Source organism: Hibiscus syriacus, unplaced genomic scaffold, assembly GCF_006381635.1.
Source record: "Hibiscus syriacus cultivar Baekdansim isolate YM2019G1 unplaced genomic scaffold, ASM638163v2 tig00116951_pilon, whole genome shotgun sequence".
Lineage (NCBI taxonomy): Eukaryota > Viridiplantae > Streptophyta > Magnoliopsida > Malvales > Malvaceae > Hibiscus > Hibiscus syriacus.
The window spans coordinates 1,949,761-1,961,786 of NW_024063482.1; the positions used below are offsets into that span (position 1 = coordinate 1,949,761).

At 34.0% G+C, this 12,026-nt stretch overlaps 1 protein-coding gene and 1 pseudogene across 1 annotated transcript; one reads left to right on the forward strand and one right to left on the reverse strand.

Moving 5' to 3' along the window:
- Positions 1-3,151: 3,151 nt before the first annotated feature.
- LOC120188770 lies at positions 3,152-5,144 on the reverse strand (annotated as a pseudogene).
- Positions 5,145-8,401: 3,257 nt separating this feature from the next.
- LOC120188771 (auxin response factor 9-like) lies at positions 8,402-9,686 on the forward strand. The gene has a single exon (XM_039192171.1). The coding sequence runs from the start codon at positions 8,541-8,543 to the stop codon at positions 9,609-9,611; it is 1,071 nt and encodes a 356-aa protein (XP_039048102.1). The 5' UTR covers positions 8,402-8,540; the 3' UTR covers positions 9,612-9,686.
- The last annotated feature ends 2,340 nt before the right edge of the window (positions 9,687-12,026 follow it).

Below are 12,026 nucleotides of genomic sequence, written 5' to 3' on the forward strand. Positions count from 1 at the left end.
GCTAATTTTTTTATCTTCTTGTTTGGTTTTTATTTAAATTAGGGAATTGGTTGTGAGTATCGACATAGTGAAATCACTAGGCTCAATCCGAGAGACTGTTGGTACTAGTTTACTAGGAATTGTATTGATCCGACCAGTGGTTTTTGGCATCTTGTGAGCTCGTATTCTTTTTAATAAGTTCATGTTGATTATGGGACTGATATATCGTGAACGAATTGAATTTTTTACATGTTTTGGAAATTTTACAGTTGAATCTGTATTGAATTATAACTTTGGAAGACAATTCTACGTGCACACAACTCGAAAAGCATCATGACAGGGTAGTATATTTGGAGCAGCTACTTGATATGTTGCCCGGTCATTGCACATTTGCACCTTCATTTCTAGCATATATATGTTTGTTGCAGTGTCCTCTATGTTTTACAATGTCTTTTATTGCTGACATGCCATGAATTTACAAGAATTATGGGGTCTTATGATTTTAGTTCCGCTATCTGCTTTAGATTCTCATCGAATATTAAACATGGAGCATTAGAAGCAATTATATGTTAAAAGAGTAGGCCATTAATGTATTTGCAACTGGTAATGTTGTTTTTGGCATCTAATGTCTATCTTAAACAACCTATTTGACGCCATAACTTTTGGAGTGACTATGACCAAACATTTTTCCCTTTATTTATTATGTCTTCATTTTGAACCGTTCATGAATCGTGTGGCGGGAAGTTCGTTTATGTGTGTTTATTTATTAAATGAACGAACATGAACAAAATTTTGTGTTTGTTTAATTAAATGAACAAACATGAACATAGGTCTCGTTCGTTCATTTACGTTCGTGAACGTTCGGTTATGTTCGTTCGATTATGTTCGTTTATGTTCATTCATTTATGTTTAACACAATCTTCTTAAATCAATTTTGGTGACCAATTTGTAAGTATCTTAAAAATATTAATTAATCTGATATTCTGATGACTAACTCCATAATTAACCCAATTTTATTTGGAGATTAAATCCAATATGTTAACCTGTGAGGCACCTCGCACCTATATTCATTTTCCCCCTTTTTTTCCCAAACCCTAGTGTTCACTGGAGAGTGGAGACAATCCCTAAAAGCTTCAAAACAAGTTATATTATAATGCAATCTGAATTTTTACAGGTCTGTTTCCATCTCTTTCTCTGTTTTATTTGACTTAATAATTGATATGTAAAGTTATTGCGGGTATATTCACATATAAAACTCAAGAAAACATCATACTTCTTTCTAGAAATAGATGAGAAGATAAATGTAACAATCGGAAGTATATGAGTATCAGTAAAGAGAAAAATATATAGAATTTGTCAGAAAACAAAACAAAGGTTTCTATACAATTTCTGAAAAAAAAGTGTAATAGCGAAAGTAATGGGTTTTTCAAGAAGAACCCATTAATAAGTAGAAGATACACTTTGACAATGAACTTTTGTTTTCATAGTTCTTGTGTGACTTTTAGTTGTGGAGTAGACTTTAGGTACGTTAAAATTTTGAATGGTGGTTTAGCAATAATATCAGTTACGATATGTAACATCGAAGGGATTTAGATCTATGTTATTGCCTTGTAGTCCAATTTGTACTGTTCAAAATTTTCATGCTGTTAAATTTTCTACTCTGCCAACGGAAATGGCCATTATTAACAAACCTCACTAAAGTCTGACATTGATGTCACAAAACTTTTAGCCGGCGAATGTATTAGAATAACGTAGTGGAAAATGATTGTTCATATGTAATCATGGACCACTAAAATAAATGTTATAGCGTTAAATTAAAGTCGTGTGAATCATTTAATATCTTTAAAAGATTGATCAAAATATTTGATATCTTCAAACATTTCATCACTGCTAATCAGCTCTTACGCTATTTATCACTGTAGATTTGATTGGTTTGCATTGTCGACTATTTTTCATGAAAGAACAATGGAAGATAGGGACTCCAACGTTTATGTTCGTGTTCGTTTATGTTAGTTTATTTATTAAATGAACGAACATGAACAAGTTATATTCCTTAATAAACGAGCATGAAGAAAAAAAAAATTGTTCGTTTATGTTCGTGTTCGTTTATGTTCTTTTATTTATTAAATGAACGAACATGAACATACCTTCGTTCGTGTGCGTTCGGTTCGTTTACAGGCCTACCTATTGGATTGTCATACCAAAGTACGGTAGCTACGAACAAGACAAATTGATCTTGTTACTTTTACTTCAACGGTTTATGCAATAATTGTGATAGATGCACTCTTCATGTTCAAAGTGCGGCAGCCGTTGGATGTGCATACAATAAACCTCAAATTTATATTGAAGTAAACACTATCAATTAGCAAATTCATGTTCAAAATTCCAAAATACTTTAATTACATTCTAAATCCTAAATTGAAGTATTTTAGAATTTTGGGTTTAAAATGTAATTGAATTATTTTGGAATTTGGGGTTTAGAATGAAATTGAGGACTATGTTAGAAGTTTTAAAAGTTGGGGGACCTAAATGCAAGCGCCTGAAAAGTTCAATGACCATATTGTAAATGAACTAACAACGTCAAACGGTCGGGGACCATATTACAAACGGACTAAATGTTGGAGGATTTTATTGCAAGTTTTAAAAGTTGGGGGACTTAAATGCAAGTTTTAGAAAAGTTCAATGACCATTACTATACTTTACTCTTTTTCTAAAAATATGAGAGTTGTTTCTCCTCTGTTTTAATGATTCAAATAAAAATTGATTTTTATTAAGTTGTGTAGGTTTATCAAGACTACAAAACTCTCTCATTGAATATTAACAACGTAATTAGAACAAATTAAATTAAAATGATCGTTCTCGTAATAAACGTTTATAATATCTAATTTAAATTAGTTAATAAATGAATCAAATACCAACGGAGTATATACAGATTTTGATTGTACGCTACGGGTATTAATGGATTTGTTATATTTATATATACAGATCGTAAGAAAGGTGTTGGCCTCTGGCCTTTAACCATCTCTGCAAGATTTGAAAGTAACGGTTCATACTGACTGAGCATTGGAATACACTATTATATTATTTCCTGAATCTCATGAATCTTGGAAATTGTGAATGAAATCACAAATACATGAAACTCACAGCATAATCCTGGAAAACTGACGTTTCTGTTTTCTAGGCAAGCCCCCTAGTGACCACTGCATCCTTGATGAGCCTCAGTGATTCCACCATGTCCTCACACACCTGGTGAGGGTTTGGAATTGTACCCTCATCCACCGATAGAACAATCGCCATCTTGTCGACATAACTCTGGAAATTGATTATCAATGCCTGCAATTTTCATTAATCACATTAGCAGCCGACAATTCGGCCCAACAACAGTGTAGCTTTTCTCAAATGAAAGACTTGCATGAGGTTGGCCATAAGCACCAGGAGCAAGGAAAGCCAGGGGGTGACCATAAAAATCAATTTCCTCTAAAGGTCCAACAAGAAGCACACCGTTGTGCGAGACATTATTCTATAGGACAAAGCACTGGCCGTCTGTTTTGAGCATTGGAAAACATACCAACTGATAAGAAACCAGTGGAAGATCTAAGATTAACAATAATTAAAAAGACTGAAATTAACCTTTACGCCAAAAAGCTTCAATGTTAACTCAACAATGGTGGAAGTGAATATAGCTTCAAACGAGCGTTTCTTTCTGTCAATCGTGGCCTTAGCATCACGAACATAATCTAATGGATCATCCCTCAAAGCGATGGTGAAGGGGAGCAGAACATAACCAACGCAAATGCCCCACTTTGCTTCAGAATCCTTTTCCATCATATCAGCTAAAGCCTAGCATGCATTAACATTCAAGAGAGGTTAGGGGAAAAAGTTAATTGCTTAATTATTTGAGCGAAAGCTACAAACCTTGATTCCTGCAGATTGTATTAGGTTGAAGACCAAAGTTGATCGGAGGCGAATTTTCTTGGGAAGATTATCCTTTTTATCCTTTTCTATTGCTCCCTCATCTTTGTTATTTCCAACTATTAACAAGTGAAAAAAAGAATCAAGCCTTCCCGTTTCATCCATAAACTACATGGTAGTAAGAAATCTTACCATGTATTCTGTTTATATAGCGGGACAGACCAGCCTGTGTAAACCCCAAAGCAACATCGTTTATGGTCTGCAGATTGAAATTTAATTATTTTTTTTCTGCAATAACTGAGATTTTCTCCATAATGCAACACATGGACTTACAGTTTTCACTGCATTCTTCACCAACTTGATATCATCCAAGCTAACTGTCCTGTAAACAATTCGACGAGGGTTGAACAATGCTCCAGGCGGACCCTTGAGAGGATTCTGAGTATCTTGCAAGAACAATGTCGTGACAATAATCATGAAAACATCGACCAAAGTATTACGAAAAACCTGAAACAAAGACCAAAACATGAACATAATTCTCCAAAACCATCTATCATCATCCTTCTCCTCTTGCTTCTTCTTGACTGGGATAGTAGGCAACGCCAGAGGATCATTCGTTTGGCGAGTGCAAGCGAGTAGAAGAGACATAAGAGAAATGCCATCGCCGAGGGAGTGATGGACCCTTAAAATACCAACCGCCTCAGATTCTGAAGTTCTTAAGTTGAGCAAATGGAGGTCCCAAAGAGGCTGTGATTTGTCGATGCCGGTTTTGCTCAGTTTGTAAATGATGAACTTTTCAGGTGAATCAATGTTCGAGTCCAGATTTGGAACGATAACATGTTTTTTCCAAATCCACTTCGGTTCTAACCCATTTCATTTCTCCCTTATTTCTCTCATCAATCACCTGACATTTTTACCATATTAGTGTATTAAAATGAAATAGAAAAAAATAAGTAAAAACTTGTTTATGATACCTGCAAACTAGAAAAACGAGGGTGCCTAAGCAAAGTATGACCCAAGTTGGCTTTCACGATGTCTGGGTAAATTCTAGTCTTCCATCCATGATGACTATAACATAAAGGTTGAGGGTTGGTTCGTGAAAGAGACGAGATGAAGGGCTCAATGGCTCTTCTCCAGCTGTTTTTTTTACTATTCTCATTCTCTTCTGTTACTAATTTGCTTGCTAATGAACTCATTGTTTCAATCGGTTTGAGAGATTGCTTCCTCCATTTGAGATCGTTACTAGATTCCATTTTTTCCTCACAAAAGCTTTTCCCACGAAATTCTTTCTGACAATTAACAATGAAAAGGAAACAACGCTAACTATGCAGTGGAGAGGTTTCGAGTTTATCATTTATGGCAAGAAATGCGTGTATTTATTTTTAGGTAAATTATTTGTATGACTATTTAATTTTCCCTTTTTATTTTGACCATCGATTTTAAAATTTTGTTACTCATATCACTTAATTATTTAAGTGTGTCAATCAAGTTATTTGCCATTAATATTTAACGAAAGTGTTGATGTGGTAGTTAAAATTACTATAATTACATATTTGATTGTCAATACTTATATATTATATCAAGACGGTCCTAATTTTAATTTAATTTAATAAATTAATCATTCAATTAGGTGGTGACACATGTAAACATATTATTGTGACGCGTATTACAAGTGACATGTGACACATGATCGTTAGTATCGTTCTTGTGGTATCTATACCAAAAGTTGGGTCTCGATATCAAGATATTTTATTTAAACTTCGAAGTTGAGTATCGATATCCAATGGATGAGTATCGATACTCGCATGAGGTATCGATACCCTTAGGAAATATTAAAATATTGAGCCTAAATTTGGTACTGATACTTTAGATGTGTATCGATATCCTCTGTTTGATATCGATATTCCATGCTTCAAAAATCGTAAATTGACTTCCAATTCGAATGCAGGACCAAGGTAGAGTTTGTTACCAATGATTGAGCCTATAGAAGGCGTTTTGATGCTATTGTGAACTAAGGTACAATGAGAGTAAGAAAGTACGAAACATACCCTTAAGGGTGCGTTTGGTTCACGGAATGTAAGATTACCAGTGGGAATAAAAGATTACCAGTGAATATGATTATTGGGAATGTTGTATTTTGTGTTTGGTTGGTTTAGCAGGAATGTAAGATTACCGTGTTTGGTTAAAGGAATAAAAGATTATTGGAATGTATATTTGACCAAATTGTCCTTATTATATATTTGTATAATATTACAAATTGTAAAATATTTATATATTTTCTTTAAAAAATTAAATTCATAATATTTATATATTTTTTTTTTACAAAATTAAAAATATAAAAAAGGTTTAATAAAAGGGTAAAAAAAATTTTAACCTCTGAACTTAATATAAAATTTTAATTATAGACATTTTTTTTAAATCTAAAATAATTTAAGGATAAATTTATAATTTAACCTTCGTAGAATTTTTATTATTCAATGACAGAAGAAGGATATTTTTGGAAAAAAAATAAAAATTTAAGGGAATTTTAGTCCAAAATGCCGGTAATGTTACAATACCTAAGGGAATGGAGGTAATGACATTCCCGGTAATATACCCCAAAAAATCTACTATTGGTAATAAAACATTACCGGGAATGAGATTCCCGGCCAACCAAACATGGGAATGTGGGATTCCCATCCCATGAGAATCTCACAATCCTTGAACCAAACACCCCCTAAGTATCAAGATTGGTAAGTATAGGGATTGAATGTGGGTGATCCACTCCAAAGCCTAATGTGTATTGGCATGAAAGCGGAGTGATAATCACGAAGTCATAAGCCTTTAATAACTACTTGTGCCTTACTTAGTTCTTTCTAGAGAATAGAATAAGTTACGATTCAAAGTGAGAGGAAGTGTTCTCACTCGATCGTTGTGAATCATTATTTGTAATGTAAAGTTTGAATCTTCCATGTGTGGTTAATATGGTGAATATCATTGTGGTGCTTGTCTAAATGTGTGTTGTATTATTTATTTACTTATACATATTTAGTCCAACGATATGTGAAATCAGATAACCTTATCTCGAAGCTATAATAGAAATTATCATTAAGATTATGTGAAACCAATATTTCACCATTATATTTGACGTTATGTGAGACCATACAGCCACATATACTTGTGTGGCGAAAACCATTAACGATATTAGGTGATGTTGATATTCCCTCTTTATAAATAACTAATGCTATGCGATATTGGTGTCGAATTGTGTTATATGTGCTATGGTGTGAAATTGTACTTGATGTCTATATGGGTTGATAGTTGTGAATATTGAGGATCAACATGTGGTTATGAATTCCAACATGTGAATATTAGTTTATGTAAAAAAAAAGGTGTCATTGATATCTTATATACTTATGTCTCTTTACATATACTACATAACATGCTTACATTTATAAAGTGCAAGTAGTATAACAAAGTATATGTGTACCATTGAATTTTGTTAGTTCAACGTTTGAATAATTTCATTCGTATGTTTGTTAATTTGGATTGTTGAGGAGCATTATCACTGCGAGTATTTCAGTGCCATCAGTCATTCGAATATAGTACCAAACACGAGTCTAGATCTATTACCAAACGAATTGATATTTTAGTTTAAAATAGAAAATGTATTGACATGTTTACAACATGAGTCGCCCTCCACAATCAGAACCGAAATGTCGTCTCTTTCTTCTATCAATTTTATCATTCTTTTTTAATATGATCACTTTTCTGGAATGAAGCCACAGCCGAAAGCTATAGTAGAGGGAGAAAGTTAAGTTTTGCCAAACTCATCATGGAATTTTGTTCAAAAGATAATGATAGGGTTGTAAATTGAGTAGTCGGATTTTTTAATAACTAGCTGTTAGGTTGTTGTCAAGAGGAGAAAAGGAAGAGTAGGGGGAATGTTAGACTGCTGTAATACACGTGCATGAGGAGGCGGTTATTCTGTTAGTTTGGTTAGCTAGGGCAGTTTGTTTGTTAGACGGTTAATGGGAGCTTATGAGCCTAACCTTTTCTTATAAATGTAATGTATCAGCTGAGATGAATAATAATGCATTCTTTCCTGTGTATATTGGCATTTGTAATCACTTCCTAACATGGTATCAATCGCCATAAGTTCCTGGAGTCTCCTGTTTTCTTAATGCGTAACTCAGGGCGTTCTTGTTAGTTCATCGTGCTTGTTGGCGTAGACGGTGGTTTCTCAGTAGTTCTGGTATGGTGTTTCTATTTGATTAACGGATGTGGTTGCTGATCTGAATATGGATCTTCGTTGTTCTTCTTCTCAATTGTCGATTTCCTCTTTCTTTATCAACTTCAATGGTTTGTTAGTTTGAATCTCACTACTCTAAATCGTTGTTTCGGATGTTCTGTCATCGTCGTTAATGCTGTGTTGCTCAGATTGGTTTATGCTTGCTGTGTGAATATTTTTTTCCGCTTGCGCTTATAATCTGTTTGTTGAATTGTCTGACCGAGCCACTCAGACCAGTTCAATTCATACTGCTTCCTCAAGTGTTTTGGAATATAGTCAACAGAATGGTTGCTGCTCTGCTACTATTACTGTTTCTTGACTCGGTGAGTTAGATAGAGTTCAATGGTGAATAGAGTCGGAGTGTTTTCGCAGACAAATAATGTATCCTCTGAAGGAAACGGAAGGGATGATCTGTATATCGAGTTATGGAACTTATATGCCGGAACCGAATCAACCTGAGCCAACAACTCCTGATGAATGCACTCTTGAGTCTCAAAGACCTACCGTCCACTCATTCTGCAAGGTTTTAACAGCCTCAGATACAAGCACCCATGGAGGGTTTTCTGTTCGAAAACATGCCACTGAATGCCTTCCTCCACTGGACATGAACCAGGCAACGCCAACCCAGGAATTGGTTGCAAAGGATCTTCATGGTTATGAGTGGCGCTTTAAGCATATATTCAGAGGCCAACCAAGGAGGCATTTGTTGACAACAGGATGGAGTACATTTGTAACTTCAAAGCGATTAGTCGCTGGTGGTTCCTTTGTGTTCCTAAGAGGAGAGAATGGGGAGCTTCGTGTCGGAGTTAGGTGTGTAGTTCGCCAACAGAGCAACATGACGTCGTCAGTGATATCAAGTCAGAATATGCACTTAGGAGTGCTTGCAACTACATCTCATGCTGCTTCAACTCAGTCCCTCTTTGTTGTCTACTATAAGCCAAGGACAAGTCAGTTCATCATTGGGTTGAACAAATATTTAGATGCCCTTAATAGTAAGTTTGCAGTTGGCATGAGATTTAAGATAAGATGTGAAGGGGAAGATTCTCATGAGAGAAGGTTTTCTGGAACAATTGTTGGAGTTGAAGACTTTTCTCCTCACTGGAAAGATTCAAAATGGCGTTCATTGAAGGTACAATGGGATGAGCCTACCTCTATTCAGAGGCCTGATAGGGTTTCACCATGGGAGATAGAACCCTTTGTTGCTCCAATTCCACTGGCTCTAGCTCAACCGAATGCAACTAAGAACAAAAGGCCTCGACCGCCCGCTGAAAATCCTGCTCTACATATGTCAACAACAGCATCAACTCCTTGGAATATTGGAGTTATGCATTTCCATGATCCAACTCAGCGTAACATTTCTGCTGAAGCTAAAAGAAATGAGAATCATGGCATGTGGCATCACTTAGCACCTTCCAGCAGATGTGGATTTCCAAGGTGTCATGAGACTTGAAAGCTGCACAACCAAGTGTCCAAGGAAAAAATATATGTCAAGGAACCTCGTAAAAGAGGATGAAGAAGAAAGAAATGAAGGTGAATAAGAAGAACGAAAGTAAGCATCGGCACTTTCGATTCAAGTGAACAAAAGGAAGCATCGACACTTTCGATTCAAGAAGAACGAAAGGAAGCATCGGCACTTTCGATTCAAGTGAACGGAAGGAAGCATCAACACTTTCGATTCAATTGTTCATTTTTTCATCAAGAAGGTTGAATGTTAGAAATTAGTTGTAATTAGTTTTTAGAACTTGCTGTAATAATATGTTCAAGGTCAGAAGAACAGAAGAAGAAAAGTAGAGGGAATGTTAGGTTGTTGTCAAGAGGAGAAAAGGAAGAGTAGGGGGAATGTTAGACTGCTGTAAAACACGTGCATGAGGAGGCGGTTATGTTCGGTTATGAGGAGGCTGTCAACTGAGATGAATAATAATGCATTCTTTCATGTGTATATTGGCATTTGTAGTCACTTCCTAACACTAGCTAGAATAAATTAGTGTAATCATTTTTTATCGTAAACAACCCATTGATATATTTAGTTTATAGACATGTATATTCGAACCACCTTTTGGGTGGTTTAATTGTTATGAATTTACCTATAGAATTAATGATGATTATGTTGTATTTTTTTAATAGTCGTCTAAGAGTGATTATATGATAATATTTGTTTAAAGAAAAATTAACTATTGACAATGTGTACACAACCCACAGGCGCAACTATTCGAATCCAAGACCTTTAGAGATAACAACACTTTCTTTAACCACTGTGACCATTCAATAAACTTTTAATTGACCAAATTAAATATCACAATTTTTAAAGTTTTATTGATCAAATTATTTATCAGAATCACATGTTTCTCTACCACTATAGAATAAATATGTAACTTTAATTTCTATTTTAACTATAAATTTATTTTTTCCAATTTTTTAATCTTTTAACTTTGTATTTTATTTAATTTGATCTTTTGACTGTAATTTTTAACAAATTCTTTTTTCCATCAATTCCTTGATTCCTTTATACTCTAATCAATAATTTATCCTCAAAATATTTTCTTTGAAATAATATTGTAAATATATTTTATAATTTTAAATTGTATTCGATTTATTAAATAATATTAAAATGTGAAAAAGAATATGAATACATATATAAATGGTTAGAGAAAGTCGATCAATCGTAATCAATTTATACCATAATATTATAAATAATTATAATTAAATTTGTATAGAAACTCGAATAACTCGACTCGGCTAAAAAATTTAAATAAAATTTAAATCATAAAATATAACTCATCAATTCAAATAATTTATTTTTTTACTCGAATCTGACTCGATTAAAACATTCACCCTTAGTTATGTAATCTAAAGAGGGATGTATGGTGATAAGAGTACAGTGACTTAATTGGTAGAGAACTTTTATAAATGGAAAACACCGCAACAGAAAGTTTATTACTAGCAATAATTCTCAAAGGTGCAAAATCATAAATCTTGTACGAGGTCAACTTCCATTAATATGTACGTGCACTCTTCACTACATCAATTTCTAGCCCTGGAGCTTGGACACATGGTGGAGTTCTGCGGTTGAAACTAGGGTCGTAAAACCGGGTAATCGTTCAGGTTTTAGTCGGATCCTGGTAAGTCGGGTAAAATCGGATACAGGTCAAGTCAGGTAAATTTGAGACCAGATCCAGATCGGGTTCAGGTCTGGTCAAATCAGTTCAGGTTATTTTCAGGTTGATTTGACACCAGATCCAGATCGGGTTCAGGTCAGGTCATTTTCAGTTTGAATTGTTGCCAGGTCAAGTCAAAACAGTTCAGGTCCGAAGCAGTTAAAAAGCAGGTTAATTCGGGTTCGCATGGACTTCAGGCGGATCTCGTTCAGATCGGGTAACATCATTGGCAAATAAAATTTAGGTCGGATCTCTACCAGATACGGATTGAGTTCAAATCGGGTTATTTTTTATTTTTGGATTAATTATTTTCGTCTTTCGCAAACGTTGAATTGTAATTTGTAATTGTATATGATTTAGAGTAAATTACTAAGAATATAAATAATCATGGTTCAATTTTATGAAAAATACAAATTTAAGAATTAAAGTGAACAAATATGAAATTATAAATAAAAATTTAAATAAATTAAAAAGCACACATTGATGAGGGATCAAATCGAAATAATTTTAAATTATGAGGATGAAATTAATACAAAAAAGTACTAAATTATACACATTTAAAAAGTTTTGGGCCAATTAAAAAATAGAATTAAGTAATAAGTATGGATCAATATCATATGCAAATAAAATTTGGAGGACTAAATTGAACAAATATGAAATTACAAATAAAAATTTAAATAAATTAAACAACACACATTGATGAGGGATCA

Excerpts from the sequence above, each read along its gene's own strand:
- LOC120188771 (XM_039192171.1), top strand. The coding sequence starts at position 8,541 with ATGTATCCTCTGAAGGAAACGGAAGGGATGATCTGTATATCGAGTTAT.